At 38.7% G+C, this 18937-nt stretch overlaps 2 protein-coding genes across 8 annotated transcripts; one reads left to right on the top strand and one right to left on the bottom strand.

Moving 5' to 3' along the window:
* Positions 1-2985: 2985 nt before the first annotated feature.
* LIG4 (DNA ligase 4) lies at positions 2986-7504 on the bottom strand. The gene is made up of 2 exons (XM_026102470.2): positions 7379-7504; positions 2986-6602 (listed from the first exon to the last, which is right to left on the bottom strand). The coding sequence occupies exon 2, from the start codon at positions 6584-6586 to the stop codon at positions 3851-3853; it is 2736 nt and encodes a 911-aa protein (XP_025958255.2). The 5' UTR covers positions 6587-6602; positions 7379-7504; the 3' UTR covers positions 2986-3850.
* Positions 7505-7729: 225 nt separating this feature from the next.
* ABHD13 (abhydrolase domain containing 13) lies at positions 7730-16932 on the top strand. 7 transcript variants are annotated; one of them, XM_064504128.1, is made up of 4 exons: positions 7730-7882; positions 9539-9574; positions 13758-13867; positions 15731-16932. In XM_064504128.1, exon 4 carries the CDS (start codon positions 15766-15768, stop codon positions 16777-16779), a length of 1014 nt encoding a protein of 337 aa, XP_064360198.1. In that variant the 5' UTR covers positions 7730-7882; positions 9539-9574; positions 13758-13867; positions 15731-15765; the 3' UTR covers positions 16780-16932. The 7 variants fall into 7 exon arrangements, with proteins under 7 accessions (XP_064360198.1, XP_064360172.1, XP_064360180.1 ...); XM_064504102.1 differs by having other exon boundaries at positions 11633-13867; XM_064504130.1 differs by having other exon boundaries at positions 7738-7882; positions 9543-9574.
* Positions 16933-18937: the final 2005 nt, after the last annotated feature.

Here is an 18937-nt window from a genome sequence, read left to right as displayed (position 1 = left end):
TAAAGTTGTGCTGATGTGTAAACGTTAATCAAGGCTTTCTTGTTTTCTGAATGGTTCATAGACTACTCACTGTAGAAATTGACCCTCTTCCTCCTCCCCCAAAAAGTGAATCATTTTTGTTCACCTTTTTAGGTTCAGCTTATGCATACACTTGTGGTTTGCTTAACAGACTCATTGAAAGTATTCATGGAATTAAAAGAATTCAATACATATCCTAGGAATACACATCACTGCCAAGTTTAGGTTAGTTGTCAATACCATATAGCAATGCCTTTTGAATGTTGATCACTTAGCTCTTCAGATTCTTACATCCTCATATGATAGTAGAGGCAACAAGTATGTGAGGTGGGACTCATTCTCTACTGCGTTGCAACAGTCACATTTGCTTACATTTGCATGTGAAAAAGATGTAAAATAGCTGTAACAGCATTTGACACTTGTTTATGCCATGTATAAGGCAACTACAGTATTAGCAAGCCCTGTCCTTTAAATTTACATCACTAGATGTGAAACTGATGTATATATTTTAACATATGAGCACAATTCAGATTTCACCAGCTCTGTGCGATCAATACATGCTGTGTTTCCAATGACAAGTCAGAGAAATTACATTAAGGAATAAATATATATATAACTCCCAAAGCTCCTGGGAAGATTTGTGCCATTGCATACAAGCTGCCCACAGGCTATGTACAGTATACACCTTTTACTAGAGAAGTGCACTGCACCCATTTGAATATATGCCTTTGAGAGAAGAAAAATGTTAGATCTGAGCCTATTTGGATTTTTCTTGTTTTATAACAAAGTAAACAGTGGACTTGAGGTTTGTAAAGTTTATTGCCTGTGCAGCAACCTGTACCTTTAAAATTGATGAAGAAATTGTACCATCATTGACCAACACACAGCTGCAGATGGGATAAGACATATCAGATGTTCTGCTATAGCAGGTCCTGAAAGCTGCTGTCTTCTCCTTTCTCCTTCTCCACTGACAGTGTTTTCAGAGAGTGCCAGTTACAAGCCAGTGAATAGGAACAACATCAAGAAACTTTTTTCTACTTCCCCGAAACTGCAAAGTTTGATCTTCTGACAGCTTTTTTATTATTCTTTCTCCTTTTCTTTGGGAATATCAACATCATCTTAAAATAAAACTATACATTACTGTGTAAATTGAAAGGCTTACTTTGAAGCAAAGTGCTTATTTAAAAATAATAAAAAAAACAGCTTTACACAAAACATAGATAAGCTAAGTCTTCACCTGCAAAATCCCTATTTTCTAACATCTAAATGCATTTAGGAAAATGGAGGTATCTAGTGCAGTATGAAATACAATAGGCTGATGTTTCATAATCAGAGGAAGTCCTTTGGAACCTCAAACATCAGGTTAATCTTTCAGCATTTTGACTCCAACTTCCCCTCTTCCTTAAACACTATTCTTGTTTTAATGGACAAAGATTATATAATAATAGTTTTATATGTCAAAGCTGTATTTTTATTAGATAATCAGAATAGATGGAAGAGAGTTTTTTGGCACACAAAGGCTCTATTTGCCTATGTCTGTAGCCCTCTGTGATTGTCAGCTCATCTATCCACAAACCTTGGCTTATATCCATCCTGAGACATCATGCCTGCAACTTCCTCCACCCCTCCTTAACAAATTTGACTTTCCAAAAAAACAAAAACAAAAAAGCCCCAACCCAGAACAGAACAAAAAAAGAAACAATTTTGCATCTGGGCAACATATTCATGGGTTTTGAATCATTGCCAGCTTTCATTTGCTCCATCAGTACATACCAGAGTTTCCTTGAAAATGAGCAGATTCCCAAGCTTCTGGATCTTTTCCTGTAACTAACTACTGTTTTGCTATGCCTAGGATATTTGCTATGCTTAATATTCTATGCTTAGCCTAGAATATTAATGGTTCTTCTGTCCCTGGCTTATATTTTAGATACATATTTTAACAACAGCAGGGACCAGTTTCATCCAAATACCCATAGCTTAGCCTATTTTTTTAGTTTTTTTATTAAAAAAAAGACATTCCATTAATACATTATGGATTAAGGGGTCGCTGAAGAATAACAATTTTGCTGATAAATACTAGTTCTAGATTCCCCTGCATAACTCTGTAAGAACAAAAAAATACAACAAAGAAATTAGAACTTCTTATATACATTTCTGTAAATTATATTTGAGGTCTCAAGATGAGATACTTTTCATTGTCTCAAAAGTCAGCTGTAATCCTATTTGCTTTGCTTTTAAGGTTCTCTTAACCTTCCTAACTAGGATCACTTAAAATACATATTTTACTAAAATCTGTTTAAGAGAAATCTGCATGGGTATAAAGACAAACTCTTCTCAATTTCTATTATTAAATCAGAAAATAGGACATTACATGGAGAAAGCCTAGCAACTTAGTCTTAATATTCCCTGTCATGCAAAAGTGTTACAAGCATACTTCACACACAGCAGCTTTCTACTCAAATTATTAGAGGAACAAATCGTGTACTGTCTTTCAGTATTTACTATTTTAAGTATAGAAAAACAAGAACGTGCATTCTGCTTTTTTACAAATTATATGGTAACTCAAGAAAAGTGGTTATGTTTTACCTTTTATAATATTTTGAAAAGTACAGGAGCTCCTAATGCTTACAGTAACTGTGAGAGAGAAGAATAAATGTTCTTCCATTCAGCCTTTCCTAAGATATTTCCTGATCCTTTTCAAAGTAATTTTTTATATGAACACTACCACAAAAACCACTGAACAAACAGGTCAGCCAAACCTGGTTCTATCTGATGAGCCCAAAAGCAGTTCCGTTCAACACCTGCATTAACTTCTTTAACAAGAACTCAGGCCTAACGTTTTTCCCCTCAAAGTTAATGCATTTAATGGAGTAAAATCAGAAAAAAATATTTAATAGAGTAAAATCAGAAACTATGCATTTCATTTTTTTCAGAGAATTACCTCTCACTAAAACAACATACCAGGCAGACTTTAAAAATACATTTTATTTAGTATTTTTTTTTAAATTGAATAGTGTTTGGAAATTAACCTCGAAAATTACTGAAATAGCTTATGAAACATTCTCAGAAAGATAAACTGAAAATTAAGAGTAAAAAACTTCAGTTTTGTCACACTGATGGTCTAACTTTAACTGTAATGGAGACAGGAAATCATTATAGTTTTAAAGTAATTAATTTGTATTTTACAACTATATAAGTAATTATTAATTCATTAACACTTCGACAGAAGTTTAGCTTCTATTTTACAATGGTTTTTATACAAAAAAACATAGGATTAAGGCAGTATCCTGAAACCAAAGTGCTATACAGACTGTGTGGAGGCTCAATGCTAAAAACAATGTAAACAAATTAAAACAGTACAGAGGTTTATAAATTAGCAAATTCTGTAGCATATAGACTATACACAGAACAACTACTTTACTTCTACAACAACATGAATGTGATTATAAAGTTATAAATAAGCAATATGTTAAACAGTTGAATTTCCTTAAAATGGTAATTAATTGACTCCATTTTGAACAATGGAGGCAGGCACTACTAATGGCTAGGAATTCTCTTACTCAGAAGAATACATCTCTTCTTAGACCTGTTTGTGAAGTAAAAGGCTTAGGTTATCTTATTCTCCCCTCCCTGCGCCCCCCCAACATGGCATAGCATCCCCTTGCTTCCACAACAGTGCAAATAACAGCCTTCCTCTATTTTCCACAATACAGCGTTACTCTTTCAAGTCTAAACAGACATCAAAAGATTCTAAAAACTCAACACAACTCCATAATTTCCAAGTCTAATCATGTCAACAAGAATGTTTTTTGCTTCCACCTTAAAAGATACTTTAAATTAAGTATTGATTTTCATTCTTTAGGACTCCTTCCTCTACCGATTTGGTTACCCATAGCTCAGATACAATTTTAAATTTTTTATCAAATGTTCTCCTCAGTGCTTTCATTTCTTTTACCCGGGAGTGATCTTCTCCTATAACGACATGGGACACACCCTCTTCTAGGTGAGGGACTACTTTTGCACCATAAAATCGGAGCTCTAAAGCTCTAATTGATAGTCTTGTTCCATGAATTTTTGTTCTGGGTTCACTAACAACAGCATAACAGTCCACATAAATAGTGTTTCCTCTGAATATACTGAGTTGGCAGCTGTTCCATGAATAACGTTCTTCTAATTCAGCAATCACGTCCAAAGGCATCGTCTTATTATCTTTCATTCTTGAGAACACTTCCTTTAGTTGTGCAACATCAGCATCTGCTGTATAGCTGTCTCCGTAACAATCATACTCACGAGCAAAATGTTCTTTTGTGTCAGGACACATGTGAATCATAAAGGCAGGCTGCCAAGGTACAAGCATTTTGGTTTGAAAACATTGGAGGAGCCACTCTGCCTTCACCACATCATACTTGTTGGAAGCAATGATGTTTTTCACTCTCACGTTCTCAGTTCCTACAATGACACAGTAAGTGTCTGATCCAGGGTTCTGTACCACACTTCCGCCACATTCAGCTATTTTGCTTTCTAATTCAGACTTCGAATATCTTCCCGTTCCTGTCATAACACAAAATTCAACATCTTCGAATACATTTGAAACCTTGTTTATATTAGAAAGATCAGGGGCTTTAAACTGCTCAGCTATTCCAATTATCTTCTTCACCTTTGGTACAGTTTTCTTTTTTTTCTCTTGTGGCTCATCATCATCTATATGGAGGTGTTTAGAGGCCAGCTTCCCCTCTGCTTTGCTTCTGAGATGTTCTAACATGTCTGAAGTCATGCATTCATACCATTCCTTGTCCTCTCTTATTCTCTCAATTCGGGGGAATCTCAAAGTACAATCAGTTTTATACATGTCACTGTTAACAATCTCAGCTGCCCTAATCTGAACTATTACAGAATTACAAGGTTCAATGTATACTTCAGGTTTTTCAGTTCCACACAAAATGTTGCATGGAGGGTCCTTCCTATGGTAGGGCTTCCAGTGTTTAGCCAGTTTCAAACCCAGATCATACAATTCCTTCATAGTATAACCAGAGCCAACACGACAAATAGAGTGGAAAATCCTGGGTTTTTCATTTGGAGGTGGAGTCTCTGCAATAGCGCACAAAAAATGAGACATCATTCCACCACGTGAGCCCTTTCCCCAGTAACCACCAACAATCAAAAGGTCCAGTTCATCCATCAACCCACTGACATATTCTGGCTTGATTTTTAACCAGCCTTCCCCACGTTTGTCAGGCTTGTAAGTGGACACGGGATCTTTCACCATAATTCCTTCCTCTCTATTATCTATTGCTTCATTTAAAGCATCAATTACCTCTTTTCTAGTTCTGGCACTTGTTTTATGTACAGCATGTATTCTACCTGTTACTGGGGTGAATACGTCACTTAAGATCTCGTATCTTTTGCTTAGTGTTTCATGGCCCAACTTTTGATTGTTAACCATCAATACATCAAACACACAGTAGCAAGTCTGCAGATCAGATTCCTCCACCATTCTTTTTATGTCAAATTTGTTTCCTTTCTGCATGAATGTTTGTGTCTCAGGATTGTAAGCCATCATTTCACCATCAAGAATGCAATTTTGCACATTACTTTTAAATACTTTATGAATAAACGGAGTTAATGAACCTTCAAGCGGTGAAGCACCAAACTGCTGAGTATAGTCATACCCATTTCGGGAAAAATACTTATATACATCTCCATCTTTGTGCATCTGCATACGCTCACCATCCAGTTTAGTTTCTATGTAGAATATCTGATTATTCATTTGTTTCTCAATTTGCTGGACATCAGCAATAGCAGCAAGCATTGGTTTAAAGGCAGAAAATAACATGATAGAAACATCACTAAGTGAGACAGTGGGATCATGCAGTTGTCTACAGACTTTTTCCAAATCAGTTGTGACATTGTGTAATTCAGCAGCATCAGGATGAAAAATGGAAAATATAGTTTGTTGACTAACACCAAGTTTTAGATCCTTTATAATCATTCGGATAAGCCATTTTTGTTCAAGTGCTGAGCTCTGAGTAATTAACTGAAGGAGACTTCTCTTTAATAGACCCTTGTTTTTGGCAGCATTATTATTAGCTATTGCATCTAAGAGCTCATTGACTTGTTCTACTGTCAGTCTGCCTTGTTTTGGGCACCTAGGTTTTAATACAAAGTATGCAATCATTGCAAAATCTCCAGCATCTCCACGTGAGCCAGCAGGTGTTCTGTAATTTAAAAGCTTTGCAGCATCTTTTCCATCTTTCGGTAAATTAAGCAGTTCAATATACAGCTTTGCAAGCATAGTTTCTTTAATTCCGTATGCCATCCTTTCTCTTTCCAACTGAGGAAGAATAAGTCGCATTGCTGGGTAAAAAGAATCTGTAACATCTTTCTCCTTTTGATGAAGAGCATCATGGAACCTCCTCCAGGAATCCAGAAATTCCTTGAAATACTTGGTTTTCTCTGGCCGAGATTTACATGTCTGCATTCGCTCCAGAGTACAGCACAGATCTGCAAAAGGCACCTGAGAGGCTACTGTTTTTTTAGGAGAAGGCTGTGAAGCAGGTGTAGAAGCCATCAGTGTTCACTTTTCACTGAGAACAAGAAGATACATACACACATTTGAAAAGGAACAAAACATCAGCACATTATCTTATCTCGAGAAAAGCTATAGGGTTTACTGAAGTTATTCATTACTTAAAGATCACCAGCAGACACTTTTGTACTTTGTTATCAGTGACGGCGGCACTCGGCAGCCAAACTGTGGAACAGCGACAGCAACCGCTACCGTGACAAGACGGTTAAGACAGCAGAAGGGAGCGTAACCCCCCTCCCGCTACTGAGAAACGCGGCAGAGGCAAAACCTCCGGCAGGCTACACCGAGCTTCTCAAGCTCGCAGCCGGGGCTCCGCCAGCACCGCCGGGCACGCCGAGCAAAGCCCGTCCCCGGCGCCAGCCAGCCAGCCAGCCGGGCCGGGCCGGCCCGCCCTGCCCTGCCCTGCCCTGCCTCCCCGCGGCACCGGGCCCGAGGCCGCGCCAGACGGTGGCGGCGCGGGGCTTCGCCCCTCAAGCGCCCCGGCCGCCGCTCGGGAGGGAGCCGCGGGCCCCAGCGCGGCGGGGCGGAGGAGCGGCCGGGGCCCGGTGCCGCTGCCGGCTCCTCCCGGAAGGGGAAGCTGGGGGGCGCACGAGCCGTCCCCCGCCGCCCCCGCGCAGCCGTTACAGCGTTGCCATGGACACGGGGGGGGGGGGCAGTGTTCATGAGCGCTCCCTCCCGGGGCACCCCCACACGCACCGCAACAGCCGCGCCCTCCCCACGGCATTTGTGGGGGTGGGGGAGGGGGGAGAATCGCCACGCTCCGGCAGGACTCACCCGCTGGTGCGGTACCGGCAGAGCCCGCGGTCGCAGCCGCCACCTCGAGAGGGCTCCCTCGGCCCCTCCCCCCCTCCTCTCTGCGGCGGGAGGAGCGACTCCGTGACGGCGGAGCCCGTGCTCCTCCCCACCAGCACAATGGTTCCGGCCGCGCGGGGGAGGCGCGGGGGGGGGGGGGCGCGGCTACCAGCGGCCGTGGCGGCTGGCGCGCCTGCGTAGTTGGTGCTCTTAGGGGACGCGAATGGCTGCTCCCGGCGGCGCGCGGCCGGCTTGTGGGGGGTGGGAGGCAGGACCTGCCATGGCCGCCTTTCTCCCGCCTCCCCCCTCCCCCGGGTTGGTTCGGTCCGGGAGGGGGGCGGGCTGCCGATCCCTGACCTCGGAAGCGGAAGTCGTGGCGGCGGTGACGTCCGGCCGGGGAAGGAGCAGTGGTTGAAGTTGCGGGTCGGGGAGTGGGTCCGGCTGAGGCGCCCTCGGCGGCAGCGACCGCGCCGGACGATGAGGCGGGTGGGTGCGCCGGGGGCGGGGGGAGGGGGGTGTCACCGGCCCGGTCACTCGCCGCAGGGCGGCGGCAAAAGCGGCGTGAGGAAGTAGGGCAGGGAGCGGCCGTCGGCGGCTGGCGGACCCGGCTTGGGAGGCGCGCTGCGGGGGGACCGCCGTGATCACAGCGCAGCTCTTTCCGCGGTGGGAGTGGTGGGGGCCAAGGCCCTGTGCTGCGGGAATACCTGGTTACTGTTCCTCCGCTCTGGGCTGCTTTTCGTAGCGAGCCGCTGCCTTGAAAGCAGCGATCAAAGCTCTGTTAGTTCGGGTGCCTTCCTGTGAATCCTTGGGATGAGTTTTTGCTTCCTCATGCCAAAAATCTTACTTTTCTTTCATTTGCCTCTGCCACTGCGTGGAACAGTTTTTATAAATGGGGGGCTTTAGAAAATGGATCATGACTTTTTATGTGCTTAACTGTTGCAAGTAAATATGTTGAAAACACCTAGAGGAATGTTTCTTTTAAGTAAAGATGGAAATAACTCCGGCTGTTTGAGAATTAATAGGTTTTAAGAGCCCATAGAAGGTGAAGCTTCTAATATGATAATTGGCTTTGCTCATAATTTATGAGATGACTGTAAAAGTCAGTAGGGTTTGTCAGTTGTGGAAAGGAAAGTATAGTAGGAGTTAGAGAAAAACATTTTTGATTACGAATCTGTGCCATTGATGCAGATCTATGGAAGTTTTGAAGTTGTTGAAGTAGGAGAGGTGCTTTTCTGGTTTCCAAAAATAGAACCCTTATGTCTGGGATTTTGTTGTTCTATTTCTCCTTTTTCCTTAGAAGTAGCTACTCTGCTGCTTTATTTCTTATTAGAGTTTCCTTGGAAGATTTTAGTATTGAGGAAGTGTAATTTTCTTGTCCTCTTTAAACTTTTAGGTTTTCTTATAGATTAATTTCACCCTCAGATCTGATCCCCCCCACACCTTGAATCTAATTTGTGACTGTTGAGAACTTAATATTTCTTTTTATAGAAATCTTCTAAATAAACATGATTAAATATAAAACTTATGTTAAGTGGTGTGTGTGTGTGGAGGAGGTGGAGCATAGGGAAGGGAAGTGCAGTAGGACAAAACAGATGTCTTCAGATATTTGTGATTTTGAACAAAATTGGGTATGTTTTGTTCATTTCGAAACCATAATGAAATGCTAGGTATTGCAGTGAATATTACGACTAACTTTTTGTAAATTTCTTTGTGCAGAGAGCAGCCATTAAATATCTGAATACTCTTCTTAGCACTAACTTGTAGAGAGAGTATGAGTAGCCTTAAAGTTAGCTTTAAGGAGTCAATGTAAATCTCCCATAACTTGACCATTATGCACTGTATATATACACTATATGTTATATATACAGTCGTATAGTATACTTCAGCATCGTTCTCAACTTCATAGTAAGATGATGTTTTCAAGTTTATCAGACCTTTCATGCAAGAGCTGAGCTTGACAGGAAGAGCATCAGAGCAAAATAATATGCACAGTTTCATAGATAAAGCGGATGAGTAACTTCTCGGTTCACTGGCTGTTAGGTGGTCTTAATTTTCTTTCAAATAACTGAAGGCAAACAGTAATTATTTGTGTAACTCAAAAATAAATTTTACTCAAAGTTCCCAAATTCAATTTTCTTTCAGGCAGAGATGAAGCACAGGAAATCATCATCTCCAAAGGTAAATGTCTTATAATGTGATTAGTGTGTGAAAATAGCAATTCTTATACTAAAAATGTAGATGGAGACTGAAAATATGTACAGAAGTAGTGGCAAATATAAGAGTAATTCTGACTGCCATTCAAAATAAGTGAAAAACTGTTCACAGCTACCTTTGAGTATTGTCTTCAGTTAGATATTTAAGATCTTCAGTTGATAATGATCTTAGCTATATAAGAATAGTGTTAGGGCACAGCAGGTTATTATTAAAATGTCTTGATCGTAAAGATTTTAATTATTCTTAGAATTTTTATGGTTATGAGTGAATTATGTGATCAGTAATTATTTAAAAATGGGATGTGCAGCTCATCTGACTGAATATGGCATTTGTCTGTGTCAGTAATTTGTGGCCTGTGGATTCAGAACAGGATAGATGGGTACAAATAAATAGATGCAGGTACAAATTAATAGATGCACATATCCCTGTGGGATAAAAAGGTGGATGTAAGTTTTGATTGAGACATGTCGCCGTCTTTTTTTTTTTTTTTTTTTCCTCTCTATCCTGAGAGGCAATTTGGGGCTGTTCTGTAGCTGTATAAACTGAAGGGGTCTCTAATGGGCTTTAAAACAAATGGATTGTTTTAGGCAGAGAAGCACTCTGGTTAAGTCTTCCTTTCAGCTAAGTCTTAATAGAGTATGAGTGGCATAATGTTGACTTGTGTCACGTTGGTGTTTTTCTGTGCTAATGGATACCCTGATTTTAGAACTTGGTCTTTCAATACACTTTTTTGCTTGTCTCTTAAGTTTTCAAAGATGCTTATAAACTTACCTTAAGAGAACTGCTGGCATTTACAAAAGGTAGCTTTTTGATGCAGTTTTGAAAAGTTGTTAAAGGTGTTTTTTCTACTGTCTTCTGCACCAGCAAGACTAGCTGCTCCAAACTTGATAGCAGTCAGCAGGAGGGAGGGGAGGAAATGTGAAACAGTTAGAATCTAGAGGAACGGTATCTGATGAATTTTGAACCTAAGAAAACATGATCTGTGAGGAAAGAGGAGAGGAGCTGGTTTTGTATAGTCTGGAAAAACTGAAGATAGATTACAGGTTTGAAGGCTGGGAAATGTTGAGCTGGAAGTACTAAGGTTAAGTTACTCAATCTTCCTTGCTATTAAGTTTTAGGAAATACTTTCTAATAATAAGGGCAGCTAAGCATAGGATCAGCATGGTTGAACATATCTTGGAATTCCTGTCAGTTGTCTAGGAAAACATCTGCCAGATAAGACTGTGTGATTCTGCTGTTGATGGCTCTGTACTTGTCGTAGCTATTGACGTAGCTATATGACAGCAAGCTTAAAAAACAGACAAACAACCTCCCTTATGCTTGTTATCATAACCTCTAATTTGGTCAGTTTAATCAAATACGTGTTTAAATAGTCTACATTTATCAAATACTGTTACCATATAGGCTGTAAAGTAGGGAATGACTTTGTTATAGTAGAAATTATGGCAATTACTTGAAATACAGTGCAGCAGTATTGCGTTCCTTAAATCTAGGGTTTCTTAGTGACAGATGACAAGCAACTTGCTTTAAGTAAGAATGCTTTCCACGTGGATAATGTTTTATCTGGGAGATCTGAAGAGGAAGTCTGTAGAGAAACCTGATCCAATTTCTTGGCTGGAACTGAAAACCTATCAGACCTTCCACCTTCCATTGGCCAACTGACTGACTTTCCAGGGTTATTTCATTTTTTGATTCCAGTGTCTTCATCTGTAACATGTGGATGATATTTCGTGCGATCTTTCTGCAGAGCTCTGATAAAATCTAGCAGTAGAAGGCAATATAATTGAGGTAATCCTTTTAAACAGTCAGCTGTTTAAAGCACAGTGTTAGCTAGTCATATTTGCAGGTGATTGAGAAATTGTTTCAAAAGAAACATTCTTTTTTAGAATACATAAAGGCATATGCCCTTCTTGTTCTAATTGGGACATCTAACAGTAATGGAGCAAGTCCATGAGTGGTTCTTGTGGTCTAGAAAGAGAAACATGCTTATCCAGGTGGCAAGTTAACTCTTCTGTTTCTCAGGTAGACAAGCTCAAACCAGACTGTCTGATACTAGAGGTGAAGAAAATTATTATAGTGGACTAGAAGTTGTAACTGAATGCAAAGACGGTATATGATATATTCTGGAAAAGTCCAATGGCTGTGCATCAGGAGGATTACTTCCAAGTTAAGTGCTCTTTTTCTCCAATATATACAGTGTATACGAAAGACTGTTCTTATTTGCAAGCCTCCCTGCTATAGGCAGCTGCAGCATTAAAATAGCATGCTATAACCTGTGATTTCCTGTATTTTTGTCACCCTTTCTGTCAGCATCCAGGTCCTCTCAAGCTTCCCTTTGTAAGCCTGCATATATTTGAGATTGAATATTTAAATCATGATTGAATTTTATAGTGTGAAACTAGGATATATTAAGGTAACCAGATAGCTGTTCTGCCTCAGTTTCTATTACTGGTAAACAGAAGCACTAGGCAAAAATCAACCTTTCTTTTTCACCTCTCCTACAAGTGCTGGTCTTGTGGAGACTTTCTGTTAGGCTTTTCAGTCGGAATAGATTTGTTCAACTTTTGAAAAGTAACTTTAACTCTTAGCTGAGTTAATTAAATGAGTTTTGCAGTATTGTTAGAAAATTTGCTAATATTGTTTATCTAGCCTGCTAACATTACTTTAAGGGCTTCATCTTAGAATATGCCTATGACATATCTTACATTCTGACTGAAGGACTGACTGAGCAATTAGGGAACATCAAAAGTCTAGATACATTCTTCTCCCTTTCCCTCCCTGTTTCCCACCTGTGATTTCTGTGGCATCCAGTTAGTCACAAAAAATAAACACATATAGGAGAACTGTAGCAGGTGCTCTCCATAATTCAACACAGAGTCTTTCTGTGTTAAGACATTATACTGTAAACTGACTGAAAGATTATCTTACATAAACTAAAATGTTAGGTTAGTAGTATTTAGTACGATATGTATAGCTTCTTAACCAGCCCAGCAATAGGGAAAAACTACAACCAAAAACCAAAAAGATTTCTTTTAGTCTTACAGTATGCTAAGCACGCATGAACTTCAAGAAGTGTTGAGGATTTAAGGAATACCTTATCACTTGCTGAATTACTATGTTAGTTTTCTTTCTTATGTCCTTTAAATGGAAATCTAGTTCTGCTTGTATCATCTTCTGCTGTTCAGGTCAAATAAGGTATGTTTGGAAGGCCTACTACTTTTTTGGACTCCACAGAAATCATGGTTTGTAGCGTTCTTGGAAGTGAGCTTGTATTCACTTAGTTTAAAGTCTTTCAGGCCTCTGTGCTTGTATGACAAACCATCATTTTCTATGTTTGTGATCTTTCAAATAGTATTGGAAGGATGCACACAGGAACCTAGGAGAAACTTGTATCTTAGTTTTCCAGCTAACAAAGCTTTCAAGAAGATGTGAAGTAACAGACATGATCTGATTCAAGCCTGGAAATAGATGGAGTTAGCAGTGTTTCACACAGTTGGAAAAAACACCTCAGTAGTCCTGTAGCTGCTCATTAGTGCAAGGTTGTCAGCCTTACTTAAATGAAAAGATTGCATTTGTATAGTTTATCCTTCCTGCTAATTAACGTATTAAACACACAAACTATGTGTGTGTTTTTTTTTTTCTTCTTCCCCAAAGCTGCCCTTAATGTTATGGGGAGGGGTTGCTTTTTGATAGCAAGAAATTGAATTTGCTTTACAGAAACCCTAATTTTACTTTCCATTGCTTCACTACTGGCATGCTGGATGAAACATTGCAGCATGGTAATACATGACTATATGAAGTTCTACTTTTAGGATCAAGATGCTTTGTCTATGTTACTTTACTTAGTTTTAGGATTAAGATGCATTGGCTTTGCAGCTCTGATAGCAAAAGATTTTGGTTTTGTTTTGTTATAAAACAGAAGTAATCTAACTTACAGCAGCAGTATCACAGACTAGTATAGCGCTTTGGTAGTTTTGCATATCTTACCAAAATTAAAATAGGAAGCTGTGGACAACTGAAACTAACATGGCTTATAAAATCAGTTGTGGGTATCAGTCTACAAATAGCAGTCCTTGATGTATATGAGGTAGACATTCACAAAAGTTTTTAATAGTCTTAAGATTTTTATCACCTTTTTGTTTTTTAGCAGTGGTTCTTAGTTATGGATCTGTTCCTCTGTAGTGAATGTCTTGTCACAAAAGCATTTTTGGAGCCTCTTTCATCTTGTAAGGAATTCAGTAAAATTGTATGACACAGGTAAGGAGAGTGTTTTTACTGTGTCATTATCAATGTTACCGTTCCTCTTAACAGTCTTTAGATTCAATGCAGGAATTGTCAACTTCATTAGGAAGTTCTTTTACAGATCAAAGTACCTACCTCATGTTTCTCCTGGTCTTTGTGACTTACTAGAGAAATGGATCACAATAATTAAATTTCCATATAGACAATACCTTGGCAAACTTGGATGTGGATTCTGAATAGGAACTTGTAAATACATAATACAAGAAAACAAAGTGGGTTAACTGCAGTCTAGACTACGTATTTTACCAGTTTTCTATATTAGGAGCAGATATACTGTACAAAAGCTTAATTTCGCATTGCATTTGGTTAGTATGTTAATCTCAAGGTGTGGCTGACATAGGTTTTTTGCTGATCTATATAATCATCTGTCTAAAATAAAATCTTTCATAGAGCTGGCAGTGTTTCTTGGTCATAGTGAGCACTTTTCACATTTGGTGAGGGAACAGGCTGTGAATGCAGAGGTGACTTTTGATCACTCAGTTCTACCAAAATGGCTGGTGTAGTTGCAGCCCTCTCTAGTATTATTAGCCCATATAGCTTACTTTGGTTTGAGTCGTGTGATTCAATATCAGCCATACAAACCACAGTTGCACAGTGCTTGAACGTGTCTCTACATGTCAGATTACTTGGAGTTAATCTAACATCTCATTGCACTACATCTTTCCAAGGAGGTTACATCTTAGACTGTGCCTAAACTGTAATTGTTGTCTGTAATATGATCTTGGAAACACCTAGAGTATTTTTAAACTAGCCAACTTGTGTTGCCGCCTCTGGCAATGTGTTTATTCAACTTAATGCCACTTGAACAGTTACTGTAATTCTCATGTAAGTTTGGCAGTTTTTTGCTGGTTTCTGTACTACACCTTACTTCCAGCAGTGAATAATGTGAGAGATTCTGTGTATGCTGTGAGACATACTTATCTGTTATGGCTGCAAAGAAGATTTAATCCATTATTGTTGACTGTCACTCTCCTTATCTTATGCTGTGTGCATCTATTTTTTTGTCATGAGTGAGTTTTCATATTTGGACTTTTCAGTAGTTGTGCTTTTTATTGATCAGAGGATAATGTAGTCAGCTGACTGTTTTCAGTGGTCTCGTAAAATAAAATACAGCAAAAATGTAATATGGTTTGATAAAGCCGATTTTAAAAAAAACTATTAAAACAAATCGGAATCAATCCAAATATAGCAAAACATAACTGTTATGTCACATTGTGCTTTATTTTATTATGGTTGAGTCTCTTTCATGTTTTGTTTGGCTTTATAATCATGGTTGATCAAGATACTGAAAACACAGCTGCTATGTAATAGCAGACCCTGTATGCATTGTTAGCCTAGCCTGGTTGTAGAAGGAAGTGCATAGGTTCATTGAACCATTCCTGTTGGCCTTAATTTGTACTAGCTTAGAAATAAGCACTTTTATTGTTTGTAATAGTTACAAGAGAAGAGTTGTGACAAACTGATGATATCGTGGTTTGTATGGTTGCTCTGCTGGTTGGTAAGGATGTCTGAGGGAAAGCATAAGTTACGATGTCAGTCAACCAAGTAGCTAGTGTTACTGACATGTATTAACTGTTGAAACAATGTAAATGAGATTTTGATGAATTCTAAAGCCTCTGTCTTATAATTGCTTTTCTATTTGTTTTACAGAACTGAATGGTTTCCAAAAATTCAGAGGGAGTCTGCCCCCAAATTTGATATTTATTGTGTTGTATAATGACTTAACCATTGATTTTTTTTCTAGAAATCTGAATGCCTAAATCATTTCATTTTTCTTTTCCTCTGTATTTATACATATATGTTTGGGTTTTTCTACAGGATTTACTTGGAGTAAAAGATCACTGACTACTACAATGGAAAAGTCATGGATGCTTTGGACCTTTGCTGAGAGATGGCTACTAGCTTTGGCTTCCTGGTCTTGGGGTCTCTGCCGTATTTCTCTTTTACCTTTGATAGTAACTTTTCACTTGTATGGAGGCATTATACTACTTATATTAATATTTGTATCAATAGCAGGTATATTATATAAATTCCAGGATGTGCTGCTTTACTTTCCTGAACAGCCATCTTCATCACGCCTTTATGTTCCTATGCCTACTGGTATACCACATGAAAACATCTTCATCAAAACCAAAGATGGAGTTCTTCTCAATCTTATTCTGCTGAGATACACAGGGGACAATGCAGCATATTCTCCAACCATCATTTACTTTCATGGGAATGCAGGCAACATTGGCCACAGGTTGCCAAATGCTTTGTTAATGCTGGTAAACCTGAAAGTAAACTTACTCCTTGTTGATTATAGAGGGTATGGAAAAAGTGAAGGAGAAGCAAGTGAAGAAGGTTTGTACTTAGATTCCAAGGCTGTGTTAGACTATGTGATGACTAGGTCTGATCTTGATAAAACAAAAATTTTTCTTTTTGGCCGTTCCTTGGGGGGAGCAGTAGCTATTCATTTAGCTTCTGAAAATTCCCACAGAATTTCTGCCATCATGGTGGAGAACACCTTTCTTAGCATCCCGCATATGGCCAGCACTTTGTTTTCTTTCTTTCCAATGAGATATCTTCCTTTATGGTGCTACAAAAATAAATTTCTGTCCTACAGAAAAATCTCTCAGTGCAGAATGCCTTCTCTCTTCATCTCTGGGTTGTCTGACCAGTTAATTCCACCAGTTATGATGAAGCAACTTTACGAATTATCCCCAGCTCGGACTAAGAGATTGGCGATTTTTCCTGATGGAACTCATAATGACACTTGGCAGTGCCAAGGGTATTTCACTGCACTTGAACAGTTCATCAAAGAAGTAATAAAGAGTCACTCCCCTGAAGAAATGGCGAAAACATCATCTAATGTAACAATAATATAACTGATATTCTTTTTTTTTGGGGGGGGGGGGGGGAAATACCTGCACTGTACCTTGATTTGTGAAAAGTGGTAAAAGAATGTCCATTTTTAAATGTATATCATGTCTGTACTTGCCTAAAGAGTGAAATTAAACTTGGAAAGGTCTAATACTTTATTAAGATGTTCCAGATAACTTTTACATTTGCAGCATTGTAAATGAACCATTCTACATGTCTTTCCCATACTTTTTTGATATCTTTGTCCATATCTTTCATTTGTTTGATATGTACAATGGATGCTATTAAAGGAAAAAAAAAAAAAAACTTGTTACAACAGTAGTACAGAATGTGTTAGTTCAGAACAATGGCAGGCTCTTCCATATTCACTGCTACTATGTGTGAGTTTTTCAGACAATCCTGGTTAGCACAATGTTTTGTTGTTTCTCTTAGACTTTATTTAAAGTGTGCCATGCATGAGATACTGTTTTATTCCTTGAAATTTTATATTATGCAAAGATGGGGAGGCTTTAATGTGCTAAGTAATCTAAAATAACATTAATGGTAGAGTATACTTAGTGGCATAGCATCCTGAATTGTTACTATTTTTTATGGTTATGTACTTATATGTATGTTTATATGTGTATTTATACACATATGCATATATATAAAACAAATTGCAAGTGAAGAGGAAAAAAACACTTTTTCTGTTTTCATTATATTATTTGTATTATAATAGTGCCCATGAAGCTGAATGTGCCTATGCATAGTGGCTGCTGGGTGTTCCCAGGCAATTTTTTCATAGAAAAGTACCCTTCAGAGAGAGATGTAGATTCTAACTTTCAGGGCTGTTTTCTGCTTCAGGCTCTCCTCACTGGCTTATTGACAAACTTTTTGTTGGTATTAGTCTGCTCATGCATTTGAGGTAGGATTTCCAAGGCAGAGTGGGCAATGTGGTAGAAGGGAGTGCTGTACAAGGTAAAGGTGTGTAGATTTGAATTTGATTTTTAAGTTGGTGTATTTATTTATGCCCTTTATTTATTTATGCCCTCCAGAAGAAACAAATCCAAGTAATCATGTGGTTAGAGATTAATATGTACAGTTGCTATGATAAGGACAATAAAAATGAGCAGTGCATGTTAGTAGACTTTAGTTAGTCTAAAGCAGACAACACTTATTTTAACACTTTTATCCATTTGCTTTTTAAAAGTCTTTTACAGTATTGTTGTATAGTGTGAAAATAGCTTAAGCATCAATGGAAGTGTTAGTTTTCTTTATCTGTACTGAGAATTTGAAGCTAACATTGCACCATTTTATAACCAGCAGTACTTAATTTATGAGAGCTTGATTCTGATGGAATGTTGTTTTTCAGATTTTAAGGAACCTTATTCTAAGTAATCATAACGAAGTTGTGTGGTATTAGCTCAGTCCGTCTCTACTGGGCTATGTGACTATGTCAGTCTCCGACAGGCTTAACTGCTCACTTCCTACAACTGATAGTTTACGTATTCAAAATAGATTTTTATGGGAAGAAAGATAACTGTAGAAAATCTTCCCCCAAATCTGTACAGTTTCTTCTTCAGATAGAATTTTTTTTAATAAACCTTTCTGCCACAATTCTCTGATTCAGAAAAGCATCTCAGCACATACTTAATCTGTTTCCTGATGGGCAATGGTATTCTAAGCTTGTGCTTAATTTCTGTCACTGACTAAAACTGTGTTTTTGAACTGATGCCTTAATGATTATGCCTCCAGTTACTGTATGGAATTATAGGCATTATGTACACATTGGATAGTAGTTGTCAGCAAACAGTAGATAGGGAGATGCATCTTTATTAGAAAAAAAACTTAAATGTGGCCATCCTTTCTATTTAAAAACAAACAAACAAAAAAACACATGCTAGATGTTGCTGGTCTCTCTGGTAAGTATCCTGTGTCATACTACTGTTAAAGTTTGTTTAGAAGTGACCTGAAAAAGCTATAGACCTGCATGGATAGCTAAAATCTTCTCAGACATAGCTTTAGTTTGACATAAGTTCAAAGCCATGCTATCTCCTCAGCATTCCAGTGGTGCATGGTATGATTTTGGGGGGTGTTTTCTGTGTGGTTTCTTTGGGGGCACTTTTCTATACAGCAAAAAGGATTTAGTAGACTAGCATTCTTTTCTGTGGTGTATTCCTGAAG

The sequence above is a fragment of the Dromaius novaehollandiae genome, chromosome 1 (assembly GCF_036370855.1).
Source record: "Dromaius novaehollandiae isolate bDroNov1 chromosome 1, bDroNov1.hap1, whole genome shotgun sequence".
Classification (NCBI taxonomy): domain Eukaryota; kingdom Metazoa; phylum Chordata; class Aves; order Casuariiformes; family Dromaiidae; genus Dromaius; species Dromaius novaehollandiae.
Note: the sequence above shows the minus strand (reverse complement) of the source record. Positions and strands in the feature narration are given on the sequence as shown.